At 39.1% G+C, this 22,113-nt stretch overlaps 1 protein-coding gene across 2 annotated transcripts in view; it reads right to left on the minus strand.

Annotated features, from left to right (window-relative positions):
- Window positions 1–901: 901 nt before the first annotated feature.
- Window positions 902–22,113, minus strand: part of GNAS (GNAS complex locus) — a 153,576-nt gene continuing 132,364 nt past the window's right edge. For both annotated transcript variants that reach the window (XM_054081941.1, XM_009570256.2), the window contains exons 6-12: window positions 15,429–15,483; window positions 13,458–13,531; window positions 12,626–12,684; window positions 10,435–10,555; window positions 9,292–9,422; window positions 8,415–8,482; window positions 902–7,528 (exon numbers count right to left, since the gene is read on the minus strand). In XM_054081941.1, coding sequence (XP_053937916.1) covers window positions 7,382–7,528; window positions 8,415–8,482; window positions 9,292–9,422; window positions 10,435–10,555; window positions 12,626–12,684; window positions 13,458–13,531; window positions 15,429–15,483 — 655 coding nt within the window. In that variant the 3' untranslated portion in view covers window positions 902–7,381. The remainder of the gene's footprint in view (window positions 7,529–8,414; window positions 8,483–9,291; window positions 9,423–10,434; window positions 10,556–12,625; window positions 12,685–13,457; window positions 13,532–15,428; window positions 15,484–22,113) is intronic.

A 22,113-nucleotide genomic window follows, 5' to 3' on the forward strand; every position in this document is an offset into this window, starting at 1 on the left:
TGACTTCCAACAAAACCATTTGCCTTTTTATTCATGTTTTGTGAAAATACCCACCCTGGCATTCTCTGTGTGCCGATCGCCTCTGATCCTCGCTTGCTACAAGTTCTTTTAGCATAAATTTGTATTTTGTGATTGTTAGCCCTTTATATATCAGCCTATACATTCAACTACAGATAAGGTAGCAACTTTTAAATTGAGTAGGAAATTACAGCAGCACAAAGTTAGGCTAATGAGCTTTGGTGAAGGAATTCTTCCTTCTCAGGCAGAATCTCCACATTAAGCAGTTTGGTTTGTACCTTGGGGTTCACAATTACTGGTAGCAGTGTTATTCCAGACATTTAACACCACGACACTTTGCTAGCAACTGAGAAGTATCTGGAGACAAATCAAGGTGGCTTTTAGGTTGCCAACATCATGTCATTCTGGTCTCCTACAAACAACAACTTAAAAAAGCTGGAACTCTATCTGTATGCTGTGGATTGCTCAAAAGCACAGCCTCCCAATGCCCTGAGTAGTTTTCAAGATGAGCCTATAGTGGAAACATTTTCTTGCTTCAAAGCAAGTTCCAGTTGATTTGCATACTCTTCATTAAACTGACACTTCACTGAAATATCTCTCACTTCTATCACATCTGTAGAAAGTGCATTTTTTGTGGTTCCTTTGGTGGAGATATCCTGGCCTTTTAGATAAATACACTCTCTGACCGTGACAATTTGTAGAAGGATCCCAAACCGGGTCACTTACCTGGGGAATGAAGAATTTCCCCGATACATGTTTTTTTCAGTATCCAAGGTGATGAATTTAGGAGTTTTGTTTATTTAGCTTTCCTTACTTCCTTTGAACTCTCAGTGCGGGTATCTCATCCCTTTCTTTCAAAGCCGCTCTATTCTCTCTAATCCACCATACACGCTCTAATAGAGTGTGTGTGAGGGCAGGGGAAAGCAGCTGTATCCAAAGGTAGCAGTGTTTGGGCCCTGATGTTGGACAGAACCACTGGTTCTAAGGTCCCCAGTTTTAAATCACAAATACATTAACAAGAGCCGTTGCTTGGGGCAGCACAAGCGCTTCCAACTACCCTACACAGATGAACCTTTGTAGCCCAGCAGAGTTTTTGCCCTGTGGGAAACAGAACTCAAGGTTAGCACCAAAACTTCAAGGAAATCCGTTACTCCATTTTGCATGTTGTGCCTTCAGATGAAAGGAGAATGGAGATAGAAAATACAGAGAATCCTCACATACACTCTTCAGGAAAGACATGCCGTCTCCTGTGGCTTAAAATACCTTTCATTAATACTTCCACAGACACGTATTTGTTTCTATCACCCAGCCCCTTCATTTGGCTTTTTATGGAAGCTCTTCTGATCCTGCCAACAGAAAACTGATAATGAGGTGGAAAAGGACTGGAATGGCCCCCCCTTTCCAAGCAGCCTTCCAGTCACAAGCCTGATGCAGTTAATTCATACCCCATATACAGTAGCTCCTGTCTCTGCTGGCACGCTAGTATTTTAGTTGCGAGAACGATACAATTCCAGTCATATCAAATACTGTAAAACTACAAATAGAAACAATATACTTCACTATTAATAATTCGCAGTCTAAGAACATTTGTTTGCCTAACACAACTGAGAGAATTCCCAACATTGCTATCTCTGTCCTAGGCTTAAAAAAAAAAGTATTACCCAATTAGTTTAATAGAACAACTGGGTAAATGGAACTGAAGAGATAACTTCACAATTTTGAATTTGCTTACATTTGTCTACTGGTTCCCCAACCTTAGAGAGCGAGTTACAGTACAGAAAAAGCCCTAGTGTCTGCATCTTCTCCCTCAAAAATGTATCATTCTCTCTGTACTTGGGATGATGTTTAAAGGCTTTATTTTGTCCTGTCATTAAAATGAAGACTTTTGAGGCAGAATTCCTAAAAAAATAGGAAAATCTGTAAATTCTGGTTTGGTGGGGTTTGGGTCTTTTTTGTAAAAAGCAAATTATCTCTTACATATCCAGTCAGGTACCCCTTATTTCAAAGGTGTCGGGGAGTTTGCCGCTGCTGTCAATCTAGAGCAGAAGTCTTATCTCTCGCAGAACCAGGCTATGTTTATAGGTCCCAGGAGGTAGGAAAAAAACCCACCTTATTATTTTTACATTTAATGCAGTGAGAGGTTAGTTTCCCTCCCCACCTCCTCCCCAAGCTGCTTTTCCAAGCCAGCTTATGCTTTAAACTGCACTCGTTTTGCTCAGCTCAGAACATAAGCCATAGACAGGATAAAGAGTTTTAACAGGATGAGAATCAGGGTTGAAAACAGAGAATTACGATGCCACTACTCATGGCTGAAATTTTAGCAATCTCTGCAACACAGGAAAATACAGTTTACCCACCTCATAACTGCAACACATCCACTCACAGTGTGTGAACTCACTGTCTATGACCAGGATTAAACTCGGTTCATTCTTGGATTTCTAGCTTGCCCGTCACTAGAGAGACTTTTCCGTTAACGGCTTTCATCAGCAGAGGTTCAGAAATTCCCTTTGTAGCTTATTTTAGTTACAGATAGCTCAAACTCTGGCAGAGAACAGGAAGGCTTTTCCCTCAACAGATGAATTTTCAGAGACACCAAGCTGAGGAAGAAAGGTACAGTTTTGTTTTGGGACTGCAAACAGATGTTTTACGTACTTTTACTGTTACACAAACTCAAGATATACTTTAGGGATGAAGACCTGTTCTGTGTGATTTCCGCAGACAGTTACCTATGGCCTTGATCCCACTTCTTAGTTCAGTAGGAATACTATCTTCTGCTTCCATGGAAAGGGTGTTATGGGTGCTAGCATTGTCAGAAATACCGACAGCATACTGGATACACTCGGGGAAAGAAGAGAACTTACTCTCTTCCAGAAGTCACATAATTATATAATGTATAACGACTGTATCCATCTCAGACATTTGTGCAGCACCAATCACCAAGGCTATTATCACTAAGGCACTGGACTGGTACTCGGATGGCACGGGCTTTGTCTCCATATCTGTGGGCAATTTCCTGTGGAATCACATTTGTACCTTTTGTTTTTCCCAGTACATTAACTTCCAACACTGGAAAAACAGGATATAATACAAAACATCCTACATCATTTACAGGAATATTGCACCACGACTAATTACAAGATATTCAGATTCTGAAGTGATGAACATTAATATTTCTGTGCATAGATTTAATAGTAAAAAAAGTGATCCTGCACGATTCAACTATATGCAACACTCTGGAAGTGAATTAGCTTCAGCTCCTCTGCAGTTAGTGACATACTCGAAGGTAAATTCTGTCCTTGATGCTGTGATTCAAAATAGTTTTTAGATAAATGAAGGCAAGCCCTCAGGGCTTCTGTCTATGACAACTGATCCAGCATGCCTTTGTACACTTTTGCATCAAAGTCTGCTCCTAACAACTTGCAGAGCTCCAGTTTCAGCCTCTAAGAGAGCAGGTTTTGATGCTTTCAGAAGCAGCCGAATCTTTTTTCAGCCTGCAGTGGATTTACCTTTCCACATCAGTGAAAAGACGACCCTTCAGAAGTCATCACTGCTCTGCTGCATCACAGTGGCTGCTGATCATGTGCACTGAGGTACCAGTCACTAGAAGTTCTGGGGTTGAAATAAGTTACTGCAAATGCACAGTAGCTGATTTTGAAACCACAACATCTCTACAATTTATTATTATTTTTACAAAATACCCAAAGTGATCAGACCATATTGTAGGTTACTGGCTTGCCAAAGGTTATGTTTTAAAATCAAAACCATTTCTGAGTTACAGAAGTGCCAAAAACAATCTTGAACCAGGTTTGTTTGTTGTTTTTGTTGTTTCTTTTTTTTTCCTAAACCAACCCCCATCCAACAAAACAGTTGTATAACTTAAAACAGAAACAAGAGTTTGTGTTGGAAACGGTTTAAAAACCAACCCACCAAATCATGCTCGAGCAGAAGCCTTGTACGGCAAAGATTTAGCTTAGGGCAATTTAGTGCCAAGATATAGACCCTCTATGGGTTTATAATGGAAATACTGACACAACCTCAGCTATAGTGATGCAAATGTGCCCTAAAACACTGTATTTGCTTTTATTAGTAAAAGTGGTAGTGTTTACACTTGCAGGTATCTTACACTTCAGCATCACGATGAATACTGAGTAGAATGAATTAAGTTTTGGCTGTAAGTTCAGAAGTTTCCAAACAGATGAAGGAGACAGAAGTGAAAGTCCTCGATCATGAAAACAAGAAGTTCAAATAAATAAATAAAACAAAACTAGGAAGTATGGGTAAGCATTAGGTTGGAATGGTTCAATTAACTGCAAATTATGGCCACTAAATTAGAGACAGAAGAAAACACAGTTACTTATTAAATAGCAAGCATTAAAGCTTTATGGTTTTGTATTTTTAAAAAAAGAAAGCTGTTAAAAATAAGACTTGCATTTACCAGGCCACCGAACTGCATGGACTAATAGAGAGACTAACAAAGGCAATACTGAGACATTAAGACACACACATACTCCACACTTGTGCAACTCGGCCATATTCAAAACAATCGCCTTTTTTCTCAGTCAAGGAAAAAAAAAGCATCCCCCAAACACTTCTGTTCATATAAAGCTTTAGGTTTCTTACACTGTTGCTGTCCTACACAGCTCACTGATAGGATGCATCCTTCTCATTATCAGAGTAAGAAGCTTATTTGCTTTTTAAGTTTTCTTTAAACGGAGGTGCTTTTGTTTCTCTCTGATGAGAGGTTACATTCCTCACATCACTACAGGTTTTCTCCATTATAAATTTGGTGTTTACACCAACTCCTCCTAGGCTTAAAAAGACAAGGGTTGGCACAAAAGTAAAAATTTTGGCTCCTGTAACTAAAATTAAGGCTCACAATGGATTTCCTTTCCACTACGTCCCACTTTTTACCTAGTGGAAACACCAGCCCTTAACCTCCAGGCACTGGATACATTCTTAAATCACAGGGGGCTGTTTTCGGTCACGTTCTCCTACAGTTCTACAAAGTTCAGGTGGCAACTTTCTAAAGCTGTGAACGGGAAAGACCACGTTTCAAAAATCAGTAGCCACCACTGCAAAAATTTGTAGGTGATTTAGTGTCTTCTGAAAGACCACTCGTAATTTTGAATTGAGAGAGATGGGACAGTAACTCCATCAAGTTTTTGCTCTTTACATGAAAATGGACTCGGCGATTCATTTTCATTTAAAACTTTAGCCACAAAAGCGATGAAAACTCACAATTCTGAACAGTTGCAGTTCTTGGTATCAAACAGGCATCTGATACCCAAAGCAAATCTAGCTGCACAGACATCACTGACCACACCCTAGGTTTAATTTAAACTGGACCTCTTCCCAAAAAAGAAAGTTAACACAGTCTCAAGTGGAGGGAAGCTACTGTGAAAGGCAGAGAGGCAAGTATTTTGGTGTTAATTTTTCTGTTTTGCTTCTTTTGTTTTCCTTTTAAAGTCACTGCAGTAAGATCCAGATCAGTTTAGGGGTGTAAATGACAGGGAAACAGGGGTGTTTGAGTAATATAGGCTAACACTGTTCTAGATGTGTTATTACAGCTGTAATTTCTGACTCTGTACAAATTGTACACGTAGGCTTAGACACATGAAAAAGTAACACACTCACAGAGACATAAAACACCTAGGTATAAAATATAAAGCAGTGTAGTAGTTACTAAAATTACATGCTCTCTTATTGCTACAGTGATTTTTGCTCTTTTTTCTTTTTACTGTACCACGTTGTTCTAAGCATATAATTTGCATAAATTATTCAAGTTTAAGAAAAATCCACACATCTTCACTTTAAGCTACTTATATAGTTAATATAAAACAAAAAGGTTCTAAAGTATCTCTTTATTAAAAGAGAAATAAAAATGTCATTTGAAACTGGAATTCAGTGGCCAAATCCAAGGGCAGTGCACACCTTGTCATTCCGGTAGTCGTTTGCCCACGCAGCGTGAGTGGAGGGTGGTGGGGTATTTGGCCCAGTCTAGAGATGGTTACCAGACCTGCATGATGCCCTACGCGTCTTTTATTGTTCTGGTTTTGTCTTCAGCAAAAAGGACTATGAATGACCAAAGACTAACATTAATAATTTGTAGCAAAATTTGGTTTATGTAGAAACAAGCCATGTTTTGCATTTGGATAGAGATTTAAATGAATTAAAGCTAAAAATTAAAAAGCATGATGCTGCAACATCTGGTCACTTGTTGAAGACCTCACTTTTAAAGTGGTTAAGTTTGCACAATTTGTACTTTTTTCTTTTTTTTTCTTTTTTCTTTTTTTTTTTTTTTAATAAACAGTATTTTTCCTTCTTTTATAAACCAGAAAAACTAAACTACAGATAAATTTTCCCTACCTTGAGCTAATGCTGCAGATAGGGTTGACAAAGCTGTACAGCGCAATCAAACATACTTACATCTTAGCTCATTGTACAGGTACAGCCATAATCAAGGCACAAAGATCTTCTACAAGTTATTTTTTTTTTCAATAAAGTTGTACAAAATAATACATTTTACAGTCTGTACAAGAATAATAATCCAGCAGTAAAATAAAAAATGAGGGGAGGGAAGAAGAAAAAGAAGGGAAAGACTGTGAGGACTACAGTCCAGATAATGATTTTTATAGCAGACGGGATCATCAGTGGACAAACTGAAAACAGTGTGTGGTTAACTCTTTCTGCAATCACAGGCCATACGCAGTTCAATTCATAGATGTCCATGGTTGTCTTTAGACCACCAAGACTGGTTTTAAAAATACCCTTCTGAAAGGTAGCAGTTGGTTTTTGCACTGTCTAGGTCTGTTGTAGAATTGTCAGTATTTCCGTTCAAAGCCACATTACAGTCAGAGAACCAAACTCAAGTGTCTGTCTTCATACTCAGGCTGTGACTTGGCACCTTCTTTAGTCTGACGCAGTGAGTGATACAAAGCGGAGATCACGGGTTATAGGATTACGCCCACATCAGTGCTAAATTACCTAAAGCTTTTTCTCCCCATTTTTGTTTCATGTTTTAATTTTTGTATCCCAAATTCTTTCAGGTGCTCCACATTCAGGGCTTTTAATTAACTAGGTTTTATTTCCTTTTTTTTTTTTTTTTTCCTTTTTTGTTAATAACAGTGTTAGGGAATCCTCATGGAAACGGCCTTTTAAATGTTAGAGGCCATCTCAAACTGTCCGAGGGGTACAGAAGCAAGCTTAGAAGTGCTGCTATTGTCCAGCAAGGAGAAAAAGTTGAGGGGTGCAAATCAATGGGAGATTCAAACAGTTCTCTTCCACCCTATGTGGGCAAGGGTGTGGTTTTTTTCTTTTTTAATAAGGAATAAGGAGTCCAAAACACAGAAAAAAGTGCTCTCCATCACAACAACTCGTATTGGCGAAGGTGCATGCGCTGAATAATGTCCCGACAGTCATTGAAAACCCTCCGGATGTTCTCTGTATCCACTGCACATGTGAAGTGAGGATAGCAATAGTGCCTTCCATCTCCACTCGCTGTGCTGATTCTCTGTTAAAAGCAAGACAGAGATACTGGTTAAAAGAAAACTGACTGGAGAAAACCCTTCACGTCCTCAAAATTCAGATGAATGAAGGTTAAGATACGTATGTGTGAGCTGGGTTGTCAAAGGGTGTAACTATGAGGCAAAATGCCCACAATTTTTCACTTCCTCACCTAAAACATTACATTTAAAATGATCACAATTATACGGTGAGAAGGTCACTGCATGCTGCGGAATTTCAGAGCTGAACAAAACTCAGAATGTTATTTGTACGCAGCTTTGGTGCATTTAGCCACATAACTTCTAGTCAATTTGTCAGAGAAGAAAGTGGGATATTGCTTCTGTGTACCAGGCTTTTATCCCTGCTTTGCACTTATAGAAAGCCTCCCTCAAAATTGAATTTTGCTCCATTTTAAAACAAGTCCACAATTTGATTGCCGTGCACGCGATTACAAGTAATCGTAATAATATTTCTTAAATTCTGTGTTTATTATAGCTTCAGTTGATCAGTAACGGGAAAGATAATATGAAAAGAACATGAATATTTTACAAATGATGCATCTCTTGATTAGTCTTTATCTTTAGAAATAATGCATGGAATAAAAACCCGGCCCAATTAATAACAGTAGGACTTCACTCATCATTCTGTTTACGGTTTCTTAATTCTCACTGATTCTTACACTATTTAATTACGTACTGTGTCAGCAAATAAATATCCGAAGAGCAGCTAACAAAGAGCAGTAAAGCTCTTTTTCGTTAACAGTGTTTTATGCAGTGTGGATGCTAAATATAAACACAGAAGAAGTGACAGCATTTTGCAATAGCAGAAGCTGCGTAAAAGCTTATATTTGAGAAGAATCACGCAAGAAATACTGAAAGAAAGGAAATACTTACAAGAAACTCATCTCTAATAAAATACTTGGCCCTTGTAACTCTGGGATCCTCACCAGGCTCTGGTGTTGCTGATTGATAATAAAATAAGTATCTCATTAAAACAGATGCTTTTTGGTGATAGCACCTAAAAATCGTAACTTGTTCTGTTTTCTGCTCACATATGACAAAAACACACTTTGCAAAACTGACTATGAGATAAGACAAACCATAACATTATTTAAAACAGCAAGATTTCAGGAAAGCGAAGGACTATTACAGTGGCCATGGTGCCAGGCCCACAGCAGGTTAGAGAAATGACCACAGAGATGATTAGGGCGAGTCCAGAGGACAGGATTTGTGACTGTCAAGTCTCACCCTGCAATTGCTGAGGAACAGCACTACTGAGCTTACAGAGACACCACTGTGATAAATGGGAACTTTTATTATTTTCACTGCCAGTCCGTTCATTCATAGAGGTATTTATTTGCACAGGAAGACACTCCATTATAGACTCTCTGTTTTAGAACAGGATCAACTTTTGGCAACTACCTGTGACTAAGGGATCATCGCAGGCAACTACCTGTGACATACACCAAGAGAACCAACTGTGACTATTGTGTCTTAAAGACTACAGCTGCACCTCTGCAGTACAAGTTGTACTGTGCCCTGCACCGGCAAAGTAACAGGATTTTGGCATGACGAATTGTTAACGTTAAATGTATAAAAGACAGGATTCTCTCATTACTAGTACCTAAAGTTCAACATTACGGTTTGGCTGAAAGGCAGTGAAGATTACATCTACCTGAGGCTTTTCAAGTCTTAGCTGAAATAACCAAAAACATTACCAATGTGATTACCAAGGAAATTATTAACTGCTAATAAAACTTAAAAATCTTACCATCATCTGGTGTAGTGTAGCGAGCAAATTCTGGAAAGTAGTCTTCTATTTTAGATTTCCCTGCCAAAACTTTCTCTGCTAGCAAATCTTGTTTATTCAGGAAAAGAATTACTGAAATGGTCCGTAGCCACCTGCAAAAAATAGAAGCCAAATGCTCTGAGACGGCACAGCTGGGAGCATGCAGCAAAACCAAAATATAATCTGGCTTTGGAGAAAACAGTCATTGACACACTAGGATAATTTTGACAGGTTCCTTTGATACCTGAATCCAGTCTGGGTGTTCACACCCTGGGTTCAATTTGTGTGCTTCTAATCGGGGCAAGGAAAATTTGCCCATTTTCTGCTGTTAATCCAAATACGTCAAATAAGTGAGTGTATCCACTTCTTAGGGTACCATTCCACCCCTGCTTTAATAACTTCAGCCTCAATACGGCAACTACCAACCTAAGTCTCCACATGAGACATCGACGTAACAGGCAGGTGGTTGTGACCAAAGACTGCCTTGGCCTGCGCGGTGAGAAGCAACAACACAGGCTATGTTGCCCTCATGGGTCAACCCTGGAGGGCAGCGAGACACCACACAGCTGCTTGCTCACCTCCCTCTCAGTGGGAGAGGGGCAGAGGAAAGGAAGAATAAAAGCAAGAAAATTTGGAGGTCAAGATAATAGATACCCTAAATAGTAAAGTTTAGTAAGTGAAGGAAGAAAGACAAAAGCAAGACAAAGGAGTGATGCAAAGGCAATCAGTCACCACATCCTGTGGGCCGACACAATACCCAGCAAGACAACAAACGCTCCTGACACCCCTCCTTTGCCCTTTCATTGCCGAGCATGACGTTCCATGGCATAGGACACCTCTTGGCTAGTTTGGGCCATCTGCCTGCTTGTGTCCCTCCCAGCTCATTGTGTCACTGAGGCGGCAGAGTGAGAACTGAGAAGGCCTCGATGCTCTGCAAACACCAACAGCTACAACAGGAGTGTGTTATCAGGATTGTTTTGGTTAAAATCTAAACTGGCACAGTATGAGCTGCTACAAAGGAAATTAACTCTCTCCTAGCCAGGCCCAGGACACACATCTGGACTATACTATAAGACAGGATTACTAATCTATTCAATATGAACAATGAAACTTCAATTCACAGACCTGTTGTTCCAGATACTCTTGAAGAGGTTTAGTGCTTCTTGAAGCCGATTGGTCTGATTGTCCTCTCGTATAACCATGTTGTAGCTACTGCTCGCCACCACAAATATGATAGCAGTCACATCTAAATCAAGAAATATCCATCAGTTAATACTGAACTTCAGAAGACAAGACATATCCAGGAATGCCAAAGTAAAAGAAAAGCTGCCAGACTTCCAGCTTCCAGAAAAAAAAAAAAGTGAAGAAACGATCAAAGACAGGAAAGGCCACAGAGCAGAAGCTGACAGATTGACAGAAAATGTAGAAAAGAAAGGAACAGAAGCAAGAGAGAGAAACTGAAGACATCTAAGGGGTGATTTAAAAGCTTAAAGAAATTTAGAAAGCAACTCTGAGCTGTCAGAAAGGCCTTGGGGGGAAGAAGCCCTCAGGACAAACGGCATTTTTGATCTGCATGAATAGTAATAATAAAAATAGTAGATTGCTGTGAATTCATGGTTAATTGCTATAGTTCTCTTATAGTGCACTACTCTGCTCCAAGGCCCCTGCCTCCTTCCTGGGAGACATTCATGGGATCACAGAATCCAGATATCTGTGATTCTGTGTGGCTGCGCTGCTCCAAACCCCTTACACTGACTTCTACACTCACTACCTCAGACAGCAGAAGAGATGAGTCAGATTGTGAGACAACAGGAAGAGGAAGGAGAAGAGGCAAAACCCAAACAAATCTGCTATTAATAGCACCAAAGAAAATATTGCACAGCAGTTCCGCACATATATAAAGTGCTCAGGTGATACTCTGTGACTGTAACTGTAGCAAAATACGATGAATTCTAAGTTGCATTCTACTTTATTCTGTAGGATCTCATTAGTACTTTTCTACAAAATACAGACTTGCATAGCTGTCCACACAACAAAGAAGACAGAAGCATTTTCATCACCTCTAGCTTTAAGAAAACTTGTGCATAGAGAGGTTCCACATCTAAACAGAGCTACAGAGTAAAATAAACAGCTGTAGTGAAGGTACATCCAACACTTGAGAATCATAGAATGGTTTGGGTTAGAAGGACCTTAACAGCCCATCCAGTTCCAACCCCAGTACTGAGGGCAGGGCCACCTCCCACTGTGGCTTTGAGAAGCCACATCCACCCTGGCCTTGAACACCCCCAGGAACAAGTCTTCTCTGGCCAACCTTTTCCACTGCCTCACTACCCTTACTAGGAAGATTTTTTTTCCTAATGTCTAATCTAAATCTCCCCTCTTTCAGCTTAAAATACACACAAACTACGTACTTTAAATTGTGTGGGAGTTAAGAACATATTCACCTGAACTGAACTGATGGGGATGTCTTTGTTACAACTTCAGATCCTACAAAACGCCTGCAGATGTTTCAGGTCTTACCCTTCTCTAGGCTGGTCCTATGTTAGCATTCCAAGGAATCCAGCTTATATGCAGGTTACTTAAATGAGGGTTTTTGTTTATCAGTCGTTAGTAAGGGCCTACCCTTGGGGCTGTTTTGCAAGAAATTCTATTCCTACGTGTGGCTCCCTAGAAAAGTGCAGGTTTATGAACTCTACCATGAATGTTTTCAACAGCGGCACTTCGGGGCTCCACTACAGAATGCTGCAGCACATCACCCCCCGTACGCAACACTGTGGCTAACGAGACAGATGTCACCTGCAGTCTCATACTGCATTAGCAGGTTGGTACTGCTTTGGAAAGAAGCACCCAGGACATCGCAGTGTGGCTGCAATTACGTGCAAAAATACAATATTCTGATTTGATGGATATATTAATTATCTTGTAGTGGTATATTTTTGTGGAGGTACAAACAGAGGTAAAACTTCACTTAGAAGAGAGAATATGGCTTGGAATTTAACACTCGCACAAACTGGCCCATAATGCACAAACCCACCACCAAACAAAACTAATTAAATGAAGAGAGGGAAGCCAAAGACAAGCTATCTTCAGTTACCAAAATTGAATTCCTTTCCACCTACATTCTCCCTAAACATATAAACGTCTGTAACTGCACAGAATATGTCAAGAAAAATTCCATCCAGTGTGACTGTTCAGATAATCCCTTATCAAGCTACACAGAAAAGAAGATAGCTCTCACACAGTGAGAAAATAAAGTTCGGGCATTAAAATTTTGCAGAGAACGGTTTTATTGAAAAAACAGAAGTTCTACTCATACCATTAAAACACTGGATCCATTTTCGGCGTTCATCTCGTTGCCCTCCAACATCAAACATACTAAGAAAAAAACATAAATCCAGTTCAGAGCACATTTTGTGTTTGGGTTTTTTTTTTCCAAATGCAAACAGAAAACATAGGAAATTTTAGGACTTCATTCTTTTTGGATTTTATGAAATGAAAGGATTATGAGAACCTGAACAGGCAACAGTCCATTAGCAGAGCTTTCATCACTAAATATATTTATGCTTACTTTCACTAAGACCTGCACCTGAAGGTTAGAAATCCTAGCGTTTGTGCACTGTGGATTCATTTTCTCCCTTACAAGCTAAGACATTAAAAAGGTTCTGCAACAAGTCCTTTGCTGAAATGAGTATTACAGATCTAAAGTCAACAAGAACAGACTAAAGCTCAGCCATTTTTATTCGCATCAAGCAATCTTTCTAAACTGGGTCAGAAAAGGAACATGTATTTTCTGTTAGTTAGAGATGTACAAAGTTTTTGGTTAGGTATTTCACTATATAAACTAGCAAAAATCAAATACTCAGAAAAGGCATCAGTAAAAATGGATCTAAAATATTTTCTTCTTTGTGATCCAAAATAAATGCAGAAAATTAGACACTCAAGTTGCACTTCTTTTTAAAGCCAGACTACTAAATTAAGAAAATAATAAGACACTTGCTTTCTATTAAACACCAACTTGAGAAACACAGTAGTCGCAATGCCTATAGGGTAGTCTGTCCTCCACTTTACCCTGGTATGTGTCTGCATGGCATTTTAAAAAAAAAAAGAAAAACAGAGAGAGAGAGAGAGAGAAAGATGAAGATACTTACTGAAAATTTACTTTGTCCACCTGAAACTTGGTTTCAAAAATTCCTGATGTCAAAACTCTGCATCTGAGAAGATCCTAGGAAAAAAAAAAGAAAAGCCACAGATTAAACACAGATACTTCATAATTCTGTATATCTCCACCAACAGAAATAAAAGCCCATTACCCAGTACTGACAGTGTTTGCTGCTCTGCAGAATCGGGGCATAGAGCGTTATAAATGATAACCAGAAGCTGTGAGCTACAAACAATTAAAATTGTAAGCGCTACAAAACTCTATTAAAAAACCAAAGAGTATTGGCTTTTATTTACTGCAATTGCAAAGCCGTGACTGCTGTATGCAGTGCCCAGTCCAAATATAACTAACTACGAAATACTACTTTAAATTCAACTAGGGGCTGTATAATTCAAGACTGAAAGTTTTTGTTTTCTTCATAATAGGTCTAAATAGCAAATAAATAGTAACATTCGCAGCAGACAAGATCACATCAGTGAACAGACTGTAAAAAAAAAAAAATAAATTATATGCACAATAGAAGCTCTGTTCTTACTATATGGGTACCAAACTGGTCAGTCAAAACCACACAAATTCCAAAGGTTAGACAACACTGTTAAATCATTAAACAAAATGGCTACATTTTAACATCAGTTTTCTGATAGTAAATTATTGTCATCTGGCTATTTTAAGACTTGTATTGAAACATGCCTGTATTTAAATGTTGTTCTAACTTCTGTCTTAAATGGTTTGAAAATTCAGATTTAGAAAACTGGACTTTCTGGAGCTCTGCATCTCCAGAAATCAATATAAGTGTGTTAAAAGAAAACAAAAAAGCACTCGCCCACCTCAGGGGAAGAAGCAAAAAAGTGATTTGTTTATTACACTCTTAGGAGAAACACGTAATGTCCCAGAGGATAATCCAAAGGGCCCACGTTACAGCGCACTCGTGGGAGCTTCAATGCAGTCAATAGGCCCAAATGAGCACTGTAAGCATTTGTGCTTGCTTACAGGCGTAAAAGTATGTAATTATTTTACTTAAGTAACTACTGATACACTCACCTTATGTAACTAATTGCTAGAAGTAAATTATAAGTACTTTACTTTGTACTCCACGTAAAGTCAATACCAGTTAAACTCCTGACACCTTAGCCTCCAGTATAAAGCTGATACTTGTATTTAAACTTCACATCTGAAGATTAGTGGCTTCAAATTTCAAATACAGTAACCTGTATTTTTAATATTTTGTTCCTTGAAAATAGAATTATTTCAGAGATAAGAAAGCATCATATATAAAAGCCCTCAGATTTTTTAAAAAATAGATGATTAATTTAGTCTTGAACTCAACTTCAAAGTATACAAACTGCTCTCTCATCAATAACGTCTCTAAAGTTTTTGGAACGTTAATACGTTTTTTGGTTGTTTATCCTATAAAAACGTATGCTAGAGGCTTAATTGCGTTATTTATGGGTAGAAAGTTAGGTATATAAATGTGATTTTACATTGGGGATTTGGTCGTAAAGAGATCCTCAGATTATCCGTAAGAAAATGAAAATCAAAATGCCTATTCTGATAAAAAATTAAAATCTTTTGAGAAGGTTATTATTACAGAATCTGGTTTAGAGTGGGAGCCATCAGGGCTAAGAAGACATCAACCAACTTTGCATCAAAAGAAGCAAGCACATGACAGTTACCAGCAAGGAGGGCAAACCATCATGATCTAATTCAAATGCATAATTGAGGTTTAGCATCACGGAATACAATGTAAGTCTTAAACCCAGGTGGATTTTCATTTCACAGTGCCTTTACATGCATAAACATCGATCTAAATGACAAAATAATTTTTACTGGAATACTAAATACATACAGTGCATGGTAACACCTGTATTAGTGCCAATAAATTAAACATTAATGAGATCATTATCCTCAAAGACAGAGGGGGCACACAAGTTATGCAATATCTTAATGAGACTTCCCTTACCTGGTCAGACGGCGTGTACTCGTTTTGTTTGACTATGTCAATCTTGTCTAGAAAACTGGGAAGAGAACAAAAAAAGATTAACTTTTCCTTCTCAAATTAGAGGAACTCTCTAACACTTTATGAACTGGCTGGTTCCCCTCCAGGTTTCTCACAGGGCTACACCGTGCTCAGACACTTCTCATTTTAATACTATGGGGAGAGCAAGAAATGCCTCTACAGTTAACATTAATGATTAATCAGTCTTGAAACCAATATACTTTGTTTCCCTTTAAATTCCTTTGCATGATTTCTTCTCTTTATGAAATAGAAATCACATAGAAAAGGTGAATTTTCCCTTCCTATCCCTACACGTAGGGAGGTACGCTGGAAGTGCACTAACTATGGTCGCAGGCTACAATTTAAAGGAGAAAAAAGGTAGACATATCCCAGATTCAGAAATGAGTCACCAAATCCACATTAAAATCAGCAAGGGTCTTAGCTCTCAGTTTCAGCCCCTGCTTCCCAACTGACACTGCAGAACATCTAACCAAGAACAGGGGGGAGAAAGAAAACCAGCAGAATGTTTTAACAGTGGCTTCAGCGTAATGCCTTTTTCACCAGGTGGAACTAGGTGGGCATGTTGTTTCAGACACAAATAAAAATTTTGTTTAGTCTGAATTACAGAATTCTAAACACAGTAAAACGTATCTCAGTGAATATGTTACTAAATACAAGAGGCAAAGCATAAAGATTTATTTCCATCATGAAAGAGGTTGTGAAGACAGATAAAAACAGATATACCAGGGTAAGACTGATCACAAAATGCATTCTGCCATTTGCAACCTGAATTTTTTTCCTCCTCTCTTCCAGGCCAGTAAGTAATTTATTTAGGTTTTTTTCAATCCAAAGGAAAAGTAAAGCTTTCTGTTCAGTGTTCAGAGGACGATAAATAAGCACCACAATCATGAATTCCAGCTACTAGGAGTCTTTCAACATTACATTCTCTCCTAAGATCACAGTTTCAGAATCATGTGGCAATGTTACCAGTTGGCTGATGCTGGAAAAAGTGTTCAGAACACAACACCTTCAATAAGATACAAAGGTGATCACTAGAGTGACCCAGCCCTTCTGTATCAAATTTATCTAAGCACAGAAGTAGATTTTTGGGTTTGGGTTTTGTTTTGTTTTTAAACACTCCGCTAATCAGCTTAATGGATTTTGGAAACTGACAATTAGAAAATAACAAGATATTGCTAAAACCTGGAACTGAAAGTACAAACCTCTTACTGTTGTTTATGCAGACTATTTTTAGGCCTATGATTTCCTTGAAAAACATCAGCCACATAGGAGCAGCAGTACTGTACTTGAGATGAATTCCAATAGCAACGTTCATGCCAGGTAAAACAAGTCGTAATGGAACAAACATTTCTTCTTTCCCCCCTAAAATGAGTTCCAACATTCAGCAACATCTGGTACTTCTAACAATACTTGTTCAAGAAGGAAGTCTTTCACCGTGTGATAGTTACCAGCAAACCTACCCTGTTGCCAGTGGCATTTTAGGGAAAACGGAGAAACACAATACGTTAAATGAAGATTTTCTCCTGTGCGTGGGCCTTTTCATACAAGTCTGCTCTAGCAACTTTAGAAAGGACTAAAGACATTAAAAACCAGTTTGATTTTATGCTCAAACATAAAGGGAATCATTCTTTCAGTTGATCAACTGAAAAATAAACCTGTCTGTAAGAAGAACTAGCAGAAAGAACTAGCTAGTCTGTAAGACTAGCAGAAATTCAATCCAGTCTGATAAATCTAAAATAAGGAGCAACAGTGGGAGCATGAGAGTTCAGAAGAGATCAATGCGCTATGTATGGGGACTTCCAAGTTAACGTCAGTCAAGACCAAATAGTTTATCCACTAAATTAAACTTCTAATCAAGTCAGATGAGAACAAAGCCTAATCCAAAATAAAACCAAATTCATCATCATCATTAATTTCTATTTTTAATTCTTGGTATGCTTTACCCCAAACACAAGTGAGGCTATTTCAGTGCTACTTTGTGTGCTAAATTCACTGCTGATATAAATCGTTCTACGTCTACTGGAGATAAGCCCATCTACTACAGCAGCAACGAATTTCACAGGGAGAAATAAAAATGACCTTGGTGAAATAATTCAAATAGAACTGTTAAAACCACAAAACCCAATTTTACACTGCGATCAAGTCATGCACCAAGTTACAAAGTCAGGTTCTTTCTTCTGTAAAATTTTCTTGGAGATTATATGCAAAAGCAATTTTGTGGAAGGCAAATCATTCATTCAGCATCGCTGCTGATTCTCACTTAGGGCTGGATTCTGGACACAACTAAATAACAGCATCAGTTACTGCTCTGCGAAACGCTGTCACTTAGTGTAAGGCACTTTTTGCTTGTGTTATAAAACACAGATACTGCTATGACACACGTTATAAAAAACAAGACTGTAGGTCATCAGTAGTCAGCAACAGTGCAGAATCAGCATCTCTGGGACAGCAGCAGATATGTCCCTGGGATATTAAAACAAAAAGGATTAATAAAAACTTAATGTGAAATAAAACATGCATTTTATTTTTGGGTCTCTTTTTTTTCAGGAAGGAAGGAAAGAAAAACACATGTGAAATGTTTTAAACAAGTCTTTGTGAGGAATCAAGCTTCAGCTGTAAGGGGTGCACTTAGGAGGCAGACTTCACACAGAACCTGTCCTTAGCCCCTACACAACGTAATTAAGTTACATATGTATCTCCAATTTTTACCAAATTTTAATAAGCCTATCTCGTCAAAACCATGTCACAGCTTTCTGATCAAGATATATGCTTTATTCTGGAGTTTTTTCATATGGAAAGCGTTGTTTATCCCTATGCGGGGGGGAATTTCCTGAACACACAATGCTGCAGCCAGCCTCAGAGCTGCAGCCTGCATTCATTTTTTCACCACTGAGAATGTGTGTAACATTAAATTCTCTACCTCAAGAAACAACACAACTTCACCATTTTGGGAAGAACATAGAGGGGGAAAACAAGACCACTTTTCCTTCGGCATTTCCTGACAGCCTTGTCAATAAACAGTGACTTGAAATTTCACTCTTTGTGATCTGATGAAACGGTTGACAGGCAAGGGGTTTTTTTTACCTCTGTGAAGTGGAGCTTTTGTTTTCAGTCTAGAATAATACTGGAAAGATCTCTTCGAACTGACAACACACCTAGATTTGAAGAGCTTTATTTCCATCAGATATCTCTTCTGTCAAGTTGTAACCTGAATTTGTATATAAAGCGTCTCTCTCAAAAGATGTATTAAGATCTCACCTTTAGTGTTAGTAAGACACTAAAGATCAAGAATTCAAAATTCAATTCAATTCAAAATTTCAATCCCAATTAAACACAACAGTTGTTATAACTTGTAATGCTGTACTGGAACTTTGTTTTTGTGAAGTTCCTGCCTCTGAAAGCCTGAAGGTATTTTACAGAGAGTAAAATCATACTCGCAGCTCCTGCCTGCCTTCACCATGCTGCATTTCCTGCCTCTGCCACCACATCTTCAAATGCACACCTTACATTAACCTTATTTTAAAGCTAGGGAAAAAAATCAAGGCACACAGGGAGCAAGTTAATTGCCCAGAGTCCCCTGAGTCAGTGGAAATGGAATTTTCACTTCCTGTGAGTCATGTATTTTTATCAAGATATTACTAAAAATTAACCTTAATATTACTAAGCATTATCAAGATTTTACTAAGAATTGAAGTTGTATTTACCCTGATCACCTCTAAAACAGTCCTTACAATTCACGTTTCTATATCTGAAAATAATTAATATTCGTTTACTGATCTTCCTAAAGATCAAACTGTGTCAATGCCCAGCAGATTTTTACTTCTTTATCTGTACCCTAAAAGGGCTATAAAACCAACTCAAAGCTCCCAAAAATAGTTTTAAGAGGAAACTTAACATTAATAGTGTTTAAAAACAAAAGCCTATTTTTTATTTCTCAGAACAGATCATGCTTTACACTTCCACTTTGCTCCCTTTTCAGTCCTTGCCATAAACCTTTATGTTATTCAGCAGTGGCTGTCTAAAAGCGAAAGAGTTCACTATTTAATTGTTTCTTCAGCTATTTTGTCTCTGCTGAAGCTGGAGTCGCACTGTTAGCACAAGACACCATGCTCTTTTTAAGAGTATTTAAGTGGATAAATATAACATGTATATACTGTGACTTTTAAAAACATGTTAATACAGCAGAGTTTTCCAAACCCTGAAAAGCCAGGTCTGTTACAGCTTCAAGCAGGGCTCCCCATGCAGGCACACCCCGACGGCGACTCCAGGGCACAGGGGTTACTTTCAAGTGCAAGCAGGACACCAAGGTGGGGGAATCCTACTCCTTAAACTGGTGATAAAAGATTTCTTTTATATTTCAGCCAGTTTATTTTGCAAGAGAAGCAGGAAAAGTTATAGGAATGATGGAAATAAAATAAGCAAACATTCAGTCTGCCTAGTATTTATGGTATCCTGCAAATATGGAGCAAACTTGCCATGTTCTTCCTCAAAATGAGGTTAAAAATTAAAATTGGGACATTGGTAGACTTTTGTTTTGTTTTTAAAGATATACTGATATATTCTATGATTTGCAGAGGTGGGGTTTTTCTTGTTAGGGTGGTCACAGAAGATGGCCACAAACACGTCACTGGATGTTTTAAAATGTATTCAGAAAGGCATGGCTGTTTTTTACCCCTTAAACAACACTTTCTCCCCCCAAAAAGATAAGGGGAGAGGGGGGAAAAAAAATCCATCAAATCCTTTGCAATTACTTGAACTACTTCAGTAAGAAAATTAAGAAAAAAAAACCCAACCCTTCAGACACAGGCAGGTAGAGATAGCACTGCAACAAATACTACTGGCGTTGTTAGGAGAGCTCTACGTTGCATGTAAAAACATTGATGTTCCTGTAACAAAATGCGTGTCAGTTCTCAGACACAGGAACCCCATTCAAAACCAGATTTATATTGTAAAATGAACTTAAAAAATGTAGTGTAAGGCTGGAACAGAAGCAAACCAAAAGACAACTCTGTAGAAAACTTCCTCAAGGAGCTGTAAACATTTTCTTATTTCCAATTTCAAGTCAACTGGTTATTATGATCTCCTTATCGAAGCGGCAGTCACACAAAAAGATTTAAAAGCACTCTAGAGCTCAGAATTTAATTATAGATAGTATTAATGCGTACATATCCCAGAAAAGTGATTTTGCGGGCGGCCCCAGCTGTAATTACAGCAGAACCTCGCAGCATTCCAGCCACTTGGAGGCGGAGGGGCACCATGGGTCTAATTTTTGAAGCAAATAATGAGAAAGCTGAAAAGTATGACTCCATATATTTGGAATCATCTTGTGGTAATCAAGGTTACAGTTCCTTATATGGTGTGGAGAACATGAGGCACACACAAAAAATAGAATATTAAAACTGCGGGGTTCAAAGAACTGCAACCATTGCAAAAACCCCTGACCATCCCCCAGCAGCGGCCGCAGAGCCCCTGTATTTTTCTGTTCTGGGGAAATACAAACCTTGCCCTAAAAACAAGGCCGGTTACGCACCCTGCTTCCTAAACTGCATAATTAAAGCAGCGTAATCTGCCGGGAGGCATGAATGAATTTTAGACAAACCCAGCAGAAGGCAAACCACCCCTCTGCAAACTGCTAGAGGCTGCAAAGAGAAACCGGGGAAAGTCAGGAGAAGAAGAAAAATCTATTTAAAGAGGTTGTAGTTGTCTCTTTTTTAATTCCCCCCTCTGCCTGTCTAAAGTTAGTCTGGCTTAGAGGATGCACTAACTTTCCCAATCAGTTTTACATTACAGCACAAGTCCAGAAATAGCTCCCAGCCGCCTTGGCCTCTAGCACGGTTGCCATGACAATGGAACCACAGTGCTATAAATAGCTCATCAGCACCAAATCTTGTGAGACACATCTGGAATGGGGCCAGCCCGGCCCCGGCCTGACAAATAAAAATAGGCACAGGCCGTTTCAAAGGCTGGAAAGGTACAATGCGGCTCGGCTGGTGCTGAGCAGCGGCAGAGAAACGGCTTTGATTGCTCGTTAGCGTGAGATTTATTTGATAGGAGATGGGGAGAAGTATGAAACTTACTTTATTGCATGCTAAACAGTCAGTCTTTCCCTACAGTCTATTTTCCTTTCTTTCCCCCTCGGCTGCAGCAAAACCGTAGCGCTTCTGAAACTGCAACAATGCAGGCTTTTGCCCAGGAGACCATTAAAACAAGGAAAACCAGAAAAATAGAGATCTTCAGAACTTCCCCTCTAACTATTTCTGTACGTTTTTGGCTCCAGTGTAGTTAAGTGCTCCTGTGAGTCTGACCGGCGTCCCAGATGGAATCCTGCAGGGGCTGGAGCGCTTTGCTCCAGCTCAAAGCCTTCCCAGGCTGCCGAGGGTGCCCGTTCAGGAGGAGGTTCCCCAGGCATTGGTGAGGCTCAGGGCTGCTCCCCTGCTCCCCATCAGCGCCGTCGCCCTGGACCCTCCCCAGGGACAAAGCTACAGACCCCGCCAGGGTTACAAACCAGCTGCGCCTGCAGAGGTGGAAGCCAGAACTAGTAGTCGCGGCATAACCCAGCCCACTTCCCAACGGCTCTGCTTGACAAAACCGCCTTTTGAGCAAGCATTTTCTTTCGCTTAGTGGGTGA

Source organism: Cuculus canorus, chromosome 16 (assembly GCF_017976375.1).
Source record: "Cuculus canorus isolate bCucCan1 chromosome 16, bCucCan1.pri, whole genome shotgun sequence".
NCBI classification, from domain to species: Eukaryota; Metazoa; Chordata; class Aves; order Cuculiformes; family Cuculidae; genus Cuculus; species Cuculus canorus.